Source organism: Tursiops truncatus, chromosome 19, assembly GCF_011762595.2.
Source record: "Tursiops truncatus isolate mTurTru1 chromosome 19, mTurTru1.mat.Y, whole genome shotgun sequence".
Lineage (NCBI taxonomy): Eukaryota > Metazoa > Chordata > Mammalia > Artiodactyla > Delphinidae > Tursiops > Tursiops truncatus.
Window position 1 is genome coordinate 14,666,171 of NC_047052.1, and position 12,841 is coordinate 14,679,011.

The window sequence follows — 12,841 nt, forward strand, 5'->3', positions numbered from 1 at the left end:
CTTAGTTTTTTTTTTTTTTTTCTCTTCTATTTTGGCTGAGCTGTGGGGCTTGCAGGGACGTGGAATTTTAGTTCCCTGGTCAGGGACTGAACCCGGGACCAGCAGTGAAAGCGCCGGGTCCTAACCACTGGACCACCAGGGAATTCTCTTTTTTCATTTAAGTTAATCAGATGTTCATATTACTATAAAGTCAGCTAGTTTATTGGCAATGAATGGTGACCTCATAGTTCATCAAGTAGTCAAGCCCTCTTCCCTCTAAACTAAGCTGCTTCCCACTGTACTAATCCCCATCCTCTCATTCCTCACAGACTTTCAAGACATTAGCTTCACTTTCCCCTAGGTCCTGGTTCCGGCCCATTCTCATCCCCCTCAGAGCCATTTCTCAACTCTTAAAGAGCTCCATCTCCATCCTGGGTCTCTAGGGGGATCTCATTACCCTCCTGGGCCGGGGTCGCCTCGGAGCTCTCCGAGGTTCCCCAATGAAGTCTTCACAAAGTCAGGTCCCGAAGTCCAGGAAATGATGGCCACGCCTCAGGGCTGTGTTTGGGAACCCCCAGAATTTACTGGAGTAGACAGATATCAGGGTCCTTGTGGGGTCAGGGTGAAGGGGCCGTGCCCAGTCCTATTTACGTGACCCGGCCCCAGGGAGAGGAGTTCGTTTTCCCACCAGAGGGGGGCGCTGGGGGCGACGGTCGGACAGCCTGCACAGTCCGCTCCCGGGTACTCCTGGGCGTCGCTCTCCGGCCCAGGGCCGTGACGCAATCTCCCCGCGCCGGGGGCGGTACGCGCTTGACACCATCTTCGGGCGCCCGTCTTGGGGGGCGTTGGGTGTGGGGCGGCTCCGGGGCCGGGGATGGCGGCGGCCGCCGTTGCGGCGTCTCCGGGACCAGCGGGAGGAGCCCGGGGAGCGCCGTGAGATGGGCCGGTGAGTGTCGCCGGGAATGGAGGACGGCCGAGTCGGCCTCACTGGGGCCAAGCAGGCCTGGGCTCGGAGCTCTGGAGGAAGTGGCCCCCCAGAGCCCGTTGCCCCGCGGACCGAGGGAGCGAAAGAGGCCGCGCCTAGACCCCCGATCGCTTCTCACCGGCCCGGCCCAGAGAGAGGCCTCAGGTTCCTGCTCCCCCGCGACTGTGTCCTGGCGGGGCGGGGTGTCCGAGTCCTCGGGGCGGGAAGGGGCCCCCAAACAAGGAAGCAGCGCCTGCGGGGCCTCGCCCTTACCCCTCTGCTTGAAAGGTCGACCCCCCACTCTCTAAATGCAGAGTTTCCAATTTCGGGCCCTACCCCTTTTGGGGCAAGGATTGCGGGATCAAGGGAAGCCATAACCCCTGTCTCTTCTAAGCTCCTGTCTTTCTGGCGGGCGCACCTCTCGCCCTCAGCGAATTCGAGTCCGAGGCTGGGTTCACCCTCTTGATTCCGGGCTGTGCTGCCAGCGCTGGCAGCTCTCCGGAATGGTCCTCCTTTCCCGTTAGCTCGGTTGGGGTCACAGCTGCGTCTTCCCCTGGAGAAATCCTCATTGAGCCTCTTCAGAGGCCGAAGTTTCAGATTCCGAAATGTGTTTTGCGTTGTGGGAACTTAGTGCACAGGCTTGGCTCTTTGTTATTCCTGCAGACCTTTTGCCTCTTTCAGTCCTTTTATTAGCTTGTGTTTGGCTAACCCCTCTGTGACCTAGAGGCAGGTTTTCTTTAATGCTTTAGTTGTGAGAAGCAAGTATCATTCTGAAATTGAAGTTGTGACCCCATTTTCAGTTGGGAATGAGAGAGAAATCTAACTGCTTTTCAGTCACTGGAACTGCAGGCAAAGAAGGGATGCAAGACTTGTGCCCACTGTGTGAATTTGTGTTTATGGAACCAAGAATTTGTCTTTCCACCTTGTTTTCCTATCTTGTCACTTTTTTCTTTTTGTACATCTGCACCTTGCTGATCTTAAGAGGGAAGTGTCTTCAGTTTGGTTTGAGGCGTGCAGTGTTCTTTAGGACTTGGACAGCGCAGTGGGTAGTTTCTCTGAGTACTGGTCAGTAGTACTTTCTCTGTTTTTAGAGATTAAGGCTCTGTTCTTCAGTGCTTAACGTTTCTGGCATGTGTAGATTCAGATATTGACAGTTTAGCATGAGTTTTGTTTCCCACTGGTAGGCTACATGAGGACAAAGGGAATGTTTTCAGTTACACCTGATTCAGCACGTGGTACAAAGTTGTCACTTAGAAAATTTTACACACACACACACACACACACACACACACACACACACACAGAGGAGCCTGTTTTTTTACCCTGGAAATCTGCTAATAAGTCTTCCCTTTGAGTGACTCCCCCTTGACCTCTTTTTCTGCCCCAGAAACATAAATAATTGTTCTTTTTCCTCTAGTGCCTCTTATCTCATTTAAATAACCTCCACATCTGTGTTTTCATCAGCCCTGAATAAAAGTGAAATCCGTGAGGCTGATTTTTCCTGCTTCCCTTTGTTCACATGGGGACAATGTTGAGTCTTCCACGTTTATTTGTACATTTACCTGAAATTGGGATTGGAAGTAAATTTAACCTTTGGGGAATAGGTACAGGTAGAGAATGAAGAATATGATGTTAAGGAAAACAATGACGTTTGACACATGGAAATTTTTTTCCAGAGATGTTGTCCTACAAATTAGAATTTAATGTGTTGTTACCTCTGGAGAAGAGTAGGAGGCAGGGCCTCCTGGACTTTAATGTCTTTGTGGTTTTGGAATTACCTTTCTTGATGATCCTGGGGAGGATCAGAGGCTAGGTTCCTGCTTACTCTATTCCTATTTCTGTCTCCTAGGCTCCCAAGCCAGTGGGGAGGACACTGCTTCTTATTACAGCTGCTCAGAAGCACCACTGGAAGCTCAGGTAATACAGGCGCTTTGGATACCTTGTTGTGGAAAAACATCTGGAATTCAGCAGTGGAAAAACAGAACAGAGTGTAATATCATAGAAATCTCATTTCAGATCCGAAGAACTGAAGCCTGATAGGAAGAAATAGGTGAAAAATTTCGTATGTGTTGAAATGTTCAGACCAGAAAGATACTTTATGAAAGTGGACAAAAGCATGTGTGAAAGGTGATAGAGAAAGGGGAGAGAGAACTTTCTTATGAATCATATAGACCTGAGATAGCAATAAACAGGCATGTTTGGAGGAATAGAACCAGAATTTTAAGAAGTGGTGCCTAGAGCAGACCTACAATGGAAAAGGAGCCATTGGCAAAAGAAAAAAGAAAGGGAATGCATGAAGAAGGCCAATTGATGGTGGTCAATGGGAAGAAAAGAAGTCTTGCCAAACTAGGGAACACAAAGTCTATGGAAGGTCAGAAGAGTTTTGTTGCCCTTTGGAGAGGAGAAATAAATAAACTGTAGAAAACACCAGTACAACCACCTCCCCATAGGGCCCAAGTTTGAATGTAGTATTTCATGGGGTGAAGAAGATACTTTCATAACATGTTTAGGGAACAACGTTTTAAAAAAAAAAAACAAGACGTGCAGCCCTCAGGACCTATTGACTGACCCCTGGGTCCTTGGGGTAGTGGTGATATGAGGCAAAGGAGGATGAGAGTTTAGGCAGGCCTGGGGTGGGGGGGATGGGGATAGGTGAGATAATAACCCAAATTAGGCTGGGGAAAGGAAGCAAGGATGAGATCATATGTTCAGGAAAGAAGATAGCATGGTAGTGTTTGGTGGCAAAAGGAGAAAGTTAGGAAAAGGAGCCAGCAGCAAAGACCACGTGTTCAAATCCCCCTTAAGGGAAAAGGCTTAGAATAGTCAAGGTCCCCATCAGAGGAACAGCTAATCATGAAGCTGTTGGTTTCCCTGGGGTTGTGGAGCCCACAGGTTATTTATGCATTGTTGAATGCTTGTCCTTGTACCTCTTTGTGGTTTCCGTGATTGTTTCTTTCACGTCCTAGGCTGGATGAGCGAGAAGGGTAGCATCTTTGTCTGCTCCTTTCTCATTCCTCTTTTTTTCCAGCAGTCCCCTTTGTTACATCTTCCTCCGTGGACACAGTTCCTGCTTTTTCCTTTGACTTGGTTTACCCCTAGGTTACTTTTCTTTGCCTCTGATTTGTTCCCTAGCAGATGTGGGCGCCCCAGCCAGCAGCAGAGAGGGGTGCAGGGGAGCCACAAAGAAGCCCCTTCTGATGCCCCAAGGAGCAAGCCGACCCCTTCCAGGCTCCAGGAACACCACAAAGCAATATGAAACCTGTTCATGAGAGGAGTCAGGAATGCCTTCCACCAAAGAAACGAGACCTCCCCGTGACCAGCGAGGATATGGGGAGAACTACCAGCTGCTCAACTAACCACACACCCTCCAGTGATGCCTCTGAATGGTCCCGAGGGGTGGTGGTGGCCGGGCAGAGCCAGGCAGGAGCCAGAGTCAGCCTGGGGGGTGATGGAGCTGAGGCCATCACTGGTTTGACGGTGGACCAGTATGGCATGCTGTATAAGGTGGCTGTGCCACCTGCCACCTTCTCCCCAACTGGCCTCCCATCTGTGGTGAACATGAGCCCCTTGCCCCCCACATTTAATGTAGCGTCTTCACTGATTCAACATCCAGGAATCCACTATCCCCCAATCCACTATGCTCAGCTCCCGTCCACCTCTCTGCAGTTTATCGGGTCTCCTTATAGCCTTCCCTATGCTGTGCCACCTAATTTCCTACCGAGTCCCCTCCTTTCTCCTTCTGCCAACCTCGCCACCTCTCACCTTCCACACTTTGTGCCATATGCCTCACTCCTGGCAGAAGGAGCCACTCCTCCCCCCCAGGCTTCATCCCCGGCCCGTTCATTCAACAAAGCCCCCTCTGCCACCTCCCCACCTGGGCAGTTGCCACATCACTCGAGTACTCAGCCACTGGACCTCGCTCCAGGCCGGATGCCCATTTATTATCAGATGTCCAGGCTGCCTGCTGGGTACACCATGCATGAAACCCCTCCAGCAGGTGCCAGCCCAGTTCTTACCCCTCAGGAGGGCCAGTCTGCTCTGGAAGCAGCCGCTGCCAATGGACAGAGACAACGAGAGCGAAATTTAGTGAGACGGGAAAGCGAAGCCCTCGACTCCCCCAACAGCAAGGGTGAGGGCCAGGGACTGGTGCCAGTGGTAGAATGTGTGGTGGATGGACAGTTGTTTTCAGGTTCTCAGACTGCGCGGGTAGAGGTGGCAGTGCCAGCACACCGAGGGACCCCAGACACCGACCTCGAGGTCCAGCGGGTGGTTGGCGCTTTAGCTTCTCAGGACTATCGTGTGGTGGCAGCTCAGAGGAAGGGTGAGCCCAGCCCCCTCAACCTGTCCCATCATAACCCCGACCATCAGGGTGAGGGGCGAGGGTCAGCCAGGAACGCAGCAGAGATGGCCGAGAAAAATCAGGCCCGAGGGTTCTACCCTCAATCCCATCAGGAGCCCCTGAAACATAGACCTTTACCCAAAGCAATGGTTGTAGCCAATGGCAACCTGGTGCCCACTGGAACTGACCCAGGCCTGCTACCCATGGGCTCGGAGATCCTGGTGGCGTCAAGTTTGGACATGCAGGCCAGAGCCGCCTTCCCAGACAAGGAGTCAACGCCACCCCCCTTTACCTCTTCCCACTTGCCCTCCCATTTCATGAAAGGCGCCATCATCCAGCTGGCTACAGGGGAGCTGAAGCGGGTGGAGGACCTCCAGACCCAGGATTTTGTGCGCAGTGCCGAAGTGAGCGGGGGGCTGAAGATTGACTCTAGCACAGTCGTGGACATTCAGGAGAGCCAGTGGCCTGGATTTGTCATGCTGCATTTCGTGGTGGGTGAGCAGCAGAGCAAAGTGAGCATCGAGGTGCCCCCCGAGCACCCCTTCTTTGTATATGGCCAGGGTTGGTCCTCCTGCAGCCCTGGGCGGACTGCACAGCTCTTCTCTCTGCCCTGCCATCGGCTACAGGTGGGAGATGTCTGCATCTCTATCAGTTTACAGAGCTTGAACAGTCACTCAGTTTCTCAGTCCAGCTGTGCTCCCCCAGGCCAGCTGGCTCCTCCCCGAGAAAGGCCTGAGAGGACAGTCTTGGGACCCCGAGAGCAATGTGACAGTGATGGGAAAAGCCAGCCGTTAGGCGAGGGCTCCCGAATGGTAGAGCCCTTGCAGCCAGAGCCTGGTGCTCAGGCCTGCTGGCCAGCCCCGAGCTTCCAAAGATACGGCATGCAAGGGGAGGAGGCACGGGCTGCGCTGCTCCGTCCCTCTTTCATTCCACAGGAGGTAAAGCTGTCCATTGAAGGGCGTTCCAATGCAGGAAAATGAACCTCTCCCAGACCTGGACTGGGATGCTACCCCAGAGCTGGGCCTCACCGTGAGCAAGCAGAGGATTTGCACATGCCGAGCAGGGGATGGCTCTCTTGGCAGTGAGGTTAGTGGGGAAGAGAAGGCGTGAAGGCAGCCTCCCAAGGCATGGTCTGTTGCCCATTACCCCATGGCATCTTTTCAGAACAGCCCCAGAGGGTGCTGTGATGGGGAGCAGCAGGCCCGGGCCAAGGAAGGAAGGGGGTGCACGCAGGATAAGAAACATTCCAAATATCAGGGCCTCCCTGTTCTTTCCTCCTCATCCCTAGCTCCTGCAAGGAGAGAGTCAGGCTTTGGGAGCAGGTGCAGAGGGAGGGAGCAAAGAAAGAGCCAAAAATGATGATCCACAGCTTATAGTAGCAGTTCAGCTATCTGAAGTTTTTTGTTTTTTTTTTTTTTTCCTTTCTTTTTTGTGATGGGAGGGCAGGAGGCCCCATGCTTGGAAATAAGAGGGTTCCCACCCAGAACTCTTCTTTTGAGAGCTGTGCACTTTAAAGGGTAGTTTTGTTACAGATGTCTAAGGCTGGGTGTGCAGGGGACTCTGCTTGATCCTCTGCTTCAGCCCTTTCCCATCTCTCCCCATCATTCCTCCCACAAGGCTTCTAGCATTAGGAGAGAGAAGCCGCTCCAGGGTTCAGAGTGAAGTACTGCCTTGGCGGGGACCCAGTCACGGGACTTTGGGAGAAAGACCCGATGGCCAGACTGACCGGGCTGTAGGCAGGGCTTCTGGAAAGGTAGCTGACCTAACAAGGCTCCTCCTACTCAGCATGCCAGACCCACTTTGAAATTGTACTGAATCTCTAGTTGGTAATGGTGACTTTTGAAAGAACCAGTGGACCCTTTTCCCTGGGCCCCTACACCCGATCCTCTGTCTGTCTATGTTGTGCCTAAGTGCCTGCACTGCCCCCACCCTTCCGCTGACCTAACCTGTCTGCATGGTGTCTTGACCTGGGCCTATTTGTAGCTGCACTGCCTTTCCCCTTCTGCAAAACTGGTTTTGTCCACTCTGACCAAGACCTCTAGTTTTTGGTGTGTAGGGGTCTCTCTGGTTTCCCTTTCAGTTCTATTCTCTATTTTTAAAAACTCAGAATCATGTCCTCTCCTCTTCTGCAGCTGAACCAGTTGGTGGAGAAACGAATGGAATTATGCCCCGGGTTGGGACCAGTACAGCTGGCTGGGCAGTGCCCATCCTTGCGCTTTTAGAGTCCCTCCCATCTTACTCCACTCCTCCCAGCATTCAGGCTTCTCCAGGCTGTCTCCTCCCATAGCCAGCTGTAAGGTTTTGGGATACTCTTTTTTTTTTTTAAATTTTGGCCACACCATGTGGCATGTGGGATCTTAGTTCCCCGACCAGGGACTGAACCTGGGCCCTCAGCAGTGAAAGCGCAGTGTCCTAACCACTGGACTGCCAGGGAATTCCCTAGAATAGTCTTGATAATGTTTCAATACCTGAAAAGTCTCCTAGATTCCATTTCATGGTGGAGTATTCCTCTGCCAGGAGTATTTTCAATCTTAGTTGCGTTTGCCCCCTGTGTCTTAAGCCCACTTTTTCTTCACGACTTTCAGCATCACCTCGGACTGTGGGATTCCAGTGGGTGTTGAGAATTAGGCTTCCCCCATCAGCTTTCAGGTGGGTGGGTGGGTTTTTTGTTTGTTTTTTTGGGGGTCTTTAGACTCTTGAACAACTCAGGGTATTGTCCACTCAGCTCTCTTATGAGGCTTCTCCTGGGGTATGACCCTGGCATTTCCTTTCAAGATGGACTGGCCAAGGCCTAGCCTGTTGTCAGGAGTCCCAAACCTCTGAGGTCTGATATCTGCTCTGTCAGAGACTTTAGGCAAGTCTTGTGACCTTTCGCTCTTTCACTTCCTCCCCAGCTGCCAAATGGGGATAAATAATCTTACCTACCTCCTAGGGGGAGGGGGAGTTCTGAGAATGGAGTCCTTCTTAGTGTTCAGGTGCTAAAGGTGGTTCTCCTGGGGGAACAAAGTGACTGAGACTGGCTTGTTCGCTGCAAGCCCTACACTCCACTGTTTCATTCCTTGAGAGCAGTTACCTGGTCAGTCAGCTTTTGGAGCCCCGTCCAGAGGAAGCTGCTGACCTGACCACAAGTATGTAAGTCTCCAGTTCACCTCAGAACCAAATACCAACTGTGTCTGGTGAACACTCAACCTTGTACACATTTGGGATCATGTCTTTTCCCTTCTCTGTCCCCTTATCTCTCTGAATGCTGCTTTCTCTGGCTTGTTTCCCACAGTTGGGGGCCTGTGGGGCTGAGTCTCGAGGAATCCTCTCAGAGGACGGCCCTCGGAGAAGGCCTTGTTTCTGCTGTTCCATGAGCAACTCATTCCTAGTTTCTCATGCATGGGTTTCTCAGAAACATCCTTCCTCATTAGGAAGGCTCATCAACTGAATATAGCGACAGGCACACAGTGGACACTAAAGAAATATCCACCAAGGGCACCAACCGAGCTTCCTCCTTATGGGAACAAACCTATATCTAACCAGATAGAGGCCAAGTAGTGTAAATACAAGAAACCCTCACTGCCCAGCCTGATAACTTCCCCTTAATCATGGAAAGAGAAAATCTTGTGCACCTTGGCGAGTTGGGCCCTGAACTTTCTGCTGCTGTTCCTCTTCTGTCTCTTGCTGGTGAAGCAGCACCAGCACTTCCTATAATACTGTGCCATGCGTATGTAATATATTAATACTTGACTTTGTTGAGCTGCAGAGGTGTCTTCTCCCAGGGGAAGAAGCTCTGCTCTAAATCTTGGTCAGAGCTGAGGTATTCCCCTTACCTTTTCCCTCTGTTTCAGTCTTTTCTTCCAGGCATGAGGAATGAGAGTAACCTATGGTGTGTCCATTCGTCCTTTTAAAGATTTCATAAGTGTTATTATAAGAGATGTAAGAGCAGTTTTGAGACAGCATTTTGGAGGGAAGCTGTCAGCTTTTGGGGGAATGGGCAGTTAAAGAAGGCCAATGTCATTAGTAGGACAGTCCCAGAGCTTAGGGGTAGAAAGGAAGATGGCTAACTCTGGCATTAAATAGAAATGCCTATACCAGTTTGGGAGTAGGGGAACCAGGTGAAGGACGGTAATACATCCAAGTCTTGGATCATCATTCCTATCAAGATTAGTGTACACAGAGGAGGGGGAGTGGCATGGGGGAAGGGGAGACTGGGAGGTCAGAGCTGAGCACTCGTACCCAAGGGGGAGGGACCCCAGTAGATCTGGACTGACCCTTCTACACTCTTGGTCCCAGTTGGTCTGTGCTGCTTTGCCACTGCTGCTGTCTATTCACTGTCCTGCTTGCTGCCCTTGATAGCTCTCTGTCTTTCTGTGTCTTTGGCCATATAGGTGAAATCCAGGCATCCTGTCCATCCTTACATGTGCAAGGGTTACTTTATAACAAAGTCATCTTGAGTAGGGATAGTATGAAATGCTGCTGGTGGGCTGGTGAATCCAAAGGGATATGGCTTCAGTGCTTGTTGGGAGCCCTTTGGCTCCAAATATCTGACTCTCTTGAGGGAGAGACAAGCAGGTCCTATAAGTGGGTGTTTTCTTTGTATTAACTGCTTTCCTTTATGATATCTTGTGTCCTGTTTTAAAAATTAAATGATGGGGAACCAGATTAGGGCCTGTGTCAGCATCCCAGGGAGGTTCATCTGGCTCCAGTTAAATGGATTCTGGGGTTGGGGGAGCGTTTGAAGTTTGAAATAGACCCTCAGGTGGGGTTTAGTTTTATTTTTACCACTGGGCGCCATAGAAGATGCACAGGGTGGTGGTATGATTTAAACCTGCAACAAGCAGGCATGTTGAAGAGTTGAGTGATCACACTGGAGATAAAGGGTGGACGTGGGTTCACTGGGCAAGGGCTTGGGTCCATTGGAGTAAAGATAACCAGATTGGTTGAATTGGCCATGGGAGATTAAGTCACAGTCTTAAAAACAAAGCAAATAGGGCAGAGGCCAAGTTTTAGGGAGATTTCTTGGCCTCCTAGGGCTAAGTTTACTAAACCACACTGAAGCTACAATACTTTCCAGATGGGAAAAAGTGTACACTACAGTTGAAGAGCTGAACCGTGTTAGGTTGGATGTTGACCAGGAACCTGTTAGCCCTTTGCCGGGAAGCCTTCACCCTCCAGCATCCCTGGGAGAGGGAAGGCCTCCCACATTATGCAATAATAAAATAAGCATCTGGGTCCTTGCAGCTGTCAGTTGCTCTTTCAACTCTAGGATCCATCTTTGGGCCAGAATCCTGGTCTGGGCCTAGGATGACACTGGCCCTTGAGATGCTAGAGTTGACTGCACTCTCTCCTTACCTGCAGACTATGCACAGTGCCTGGGGCGGAAGGAGGAGAGGTGGTGCGGTTTACCCTGCTGAGCCTCCCCAGCAGGAACAGTAGTAATAAATGCACTTTTCACACTAAGGTTTCTTTATTCGTTCTCCTGTTAAGCCTAGATCCTCCCCTGGTAGACTGCAAATTCAAAGTCTGTGTGATCCCCAAGCCATTCTGCTGCAAATGCCCAGCAGTGAAGATGGCCTCAAACTGGGTTCCTGTCTGCAGTGTGTGTGGCGGCAGCCCATGTGCCTTTACCTATTGTCAAACTTTCAAGCATTTATTTCTGTCTTTATGACTGTCATGGGGACTGAGGTTCTTCAGAGAGAGAGAGAGAGAGAGAGCGCGAGTGTGAACAAGCTGATGACACAGTGGTTTTACACCCACTCCCCAGACAGGGAGTATGCACATAGTTGTGAGCTGTGAGTGGTTAGTGCATTGCTGATGTTGCTGAAGGCAGGGTTCATCCCTCATTTGCGTGACACTCGCATTCAGGAGAAGCTTGTGTCGGGGAAGAGACTCGTGGCAAACTTGAAGTATTAAAAATAAGGCTGTCCCCTACAACCTTCCTAGTCACACACAGGATCCCTGTAGCCAAAACAGTATATGTTCCAGCTGCAGAGAGCAGACTGCTCTCAGCTTGCACAGCACCTTAGGGGAGGGAAGAATATATGGATAGGGAATGGGGTGGAGAAAGGATGGAAATGTTGTCATCCAGGTGGCTTTAGGGTCCTCAGGAGTAGTAGAGAAGGACGGCACTGGGGAGGTCTGATGGATGGATCTGATTTGTGTAGGAGTTCCCTGTAGATAAATTACTGATCCCCCAACTACTATCCCCAGTATGTAATGGCTAAATTAATATGTAATCAACTGCATTGTATCTAAAGCCTTAGAACTAGTCAGGTGCTCCCCCCACCCGATACCATTTCTTACCCTCTAATCCTACCTGATCTTTAACAAAGCATTAATAATTCTAAGGATAATCTCTATTTTGTTGTGCTTTTTTGTAACTGTTTTAAATAAATCAATTTGTACTGTATATTTGTACTTTTGTGAGATCCTTTTTGCTGTTTTACCATTTTAAGTCTCTGTACTTGGCTACACACAGATTGTATTTTTATTGTTAATGCTCTTCTTATGGATACCTGCATTTAACTTGTGGACTATGTAAACACAATATATATCAATATCTATATATCTATATATCTATCTATATAAACTACTAGCTTTTCCTTTTGGTGTTTGCGCCTTCTTCGTATCCCAGCCTTAGATGGTGGCCATGGGGGGGGATAGAAGGCCTATGCGGCAGAGCTTGAAATAGAGAGCAAATCGTGCCCATCTTCATGTGGTGGGCTGGGGGCAGATTGCACGAGCTAGTCCTGAAGCATGGTCTGTGTGTTCTGTTGTGTGTGTTTCAGGGACCCAGAAATCTACCTGTAGACTCAGATACTGTTCTAGCACAATCAGTCACAAGGACCTGTAGATGCCCTCACTGCTGGCCTTTTCTCCAATTCTTTTCTCAGGAATACTGCCAGAAATTTCTGGAATAAGTCAGCTCCAGAACTTAGCTTGCCACTAGTAAGAGGTGAAGCACTCAGATACATGATAGTTACTCATACATTTATTGAGCACTTGCTACATGCCACAAAATAGCCTAGGTGCATTATATATTAATAACCATTTGTTGCTAGTACTATTATTTTCACTTTGTGGGTGGGGAAACCAAGAGGTTTAAGTAACGTACCCAAAGTTACACAGCTATTAATTAGCAGTACAGAATGTTAAATCCAGGCACCTAATTCCTGAGTTTGCGTTAACTCACAGTTCGTTGTAAAAATTAAATGAGATAATCCACGAAAGTGCTCAGAACAATCTTTGACACATAATGAGTGCTCAACCATTTTGAAACATCCCAAGTAGGACTTCCATGTGGGGCTCTGTGAGAAAAAGCCATTTGGCTCAATTAAATATTTTCTTTTAAATGTCCAGTATTTTGTAATAAGCTTATTAATATTTTTGTATTTTTCAAGACAAATATTTCGGCCTGCCTGGTGGGAATTAACCCTGGTTTGGTGGGGGGGTCAGTTAACGCTCTTAAATAGCCTTGAACCTGTGGAGGTCAGAGAGGAGTCCAAGTTTCCTTGTTACGATATTGGAAGAGGTCCACATTCCTGGCATAGTTATTTTTCTGGCTACAACTTAAC

The 12,841-nt window shown here is 49.6% G+C and overlaps 1 protein-coding gene across 2 annotated transcripts; it reads left to right on the plus strand.

Annotated features, from left to right (window-relative positions):
• Positions 1–775: 775 nt before the first annotated feature.
• Positions 776–11,869, plus strand: ATXN1L (ataxin 1 like). 2 transcript variants are annotated; one of them, XM_033846175.2, is made up of 3 exons: positions 776–925; positions 2,793–2,860; positions 4,076–11,869. In XM_033846175.2, exon 3 carries the CDS (start codon positions 4,196–4,198, stop codon positions 6,260–6,262), a length of 2,067 nt encoding a protein of 688 aa, XP_033702066.1. In that variant the 5' UTR covers positions 776–925; positions 2,793–2,860; positions 4,076–4,195; the 3' UTR covers positions 6,263–11,869. The 2 variants fall into 2 exon arrangements, with proteins under 2 accessions (XP_033702066.1, XP_033702065.1); XM_033846174.2 differs by having other exon boundaries at positions 4,079–11,869.
• Positions 11,870–12,841: the final 972 nt, after the last annotated feature.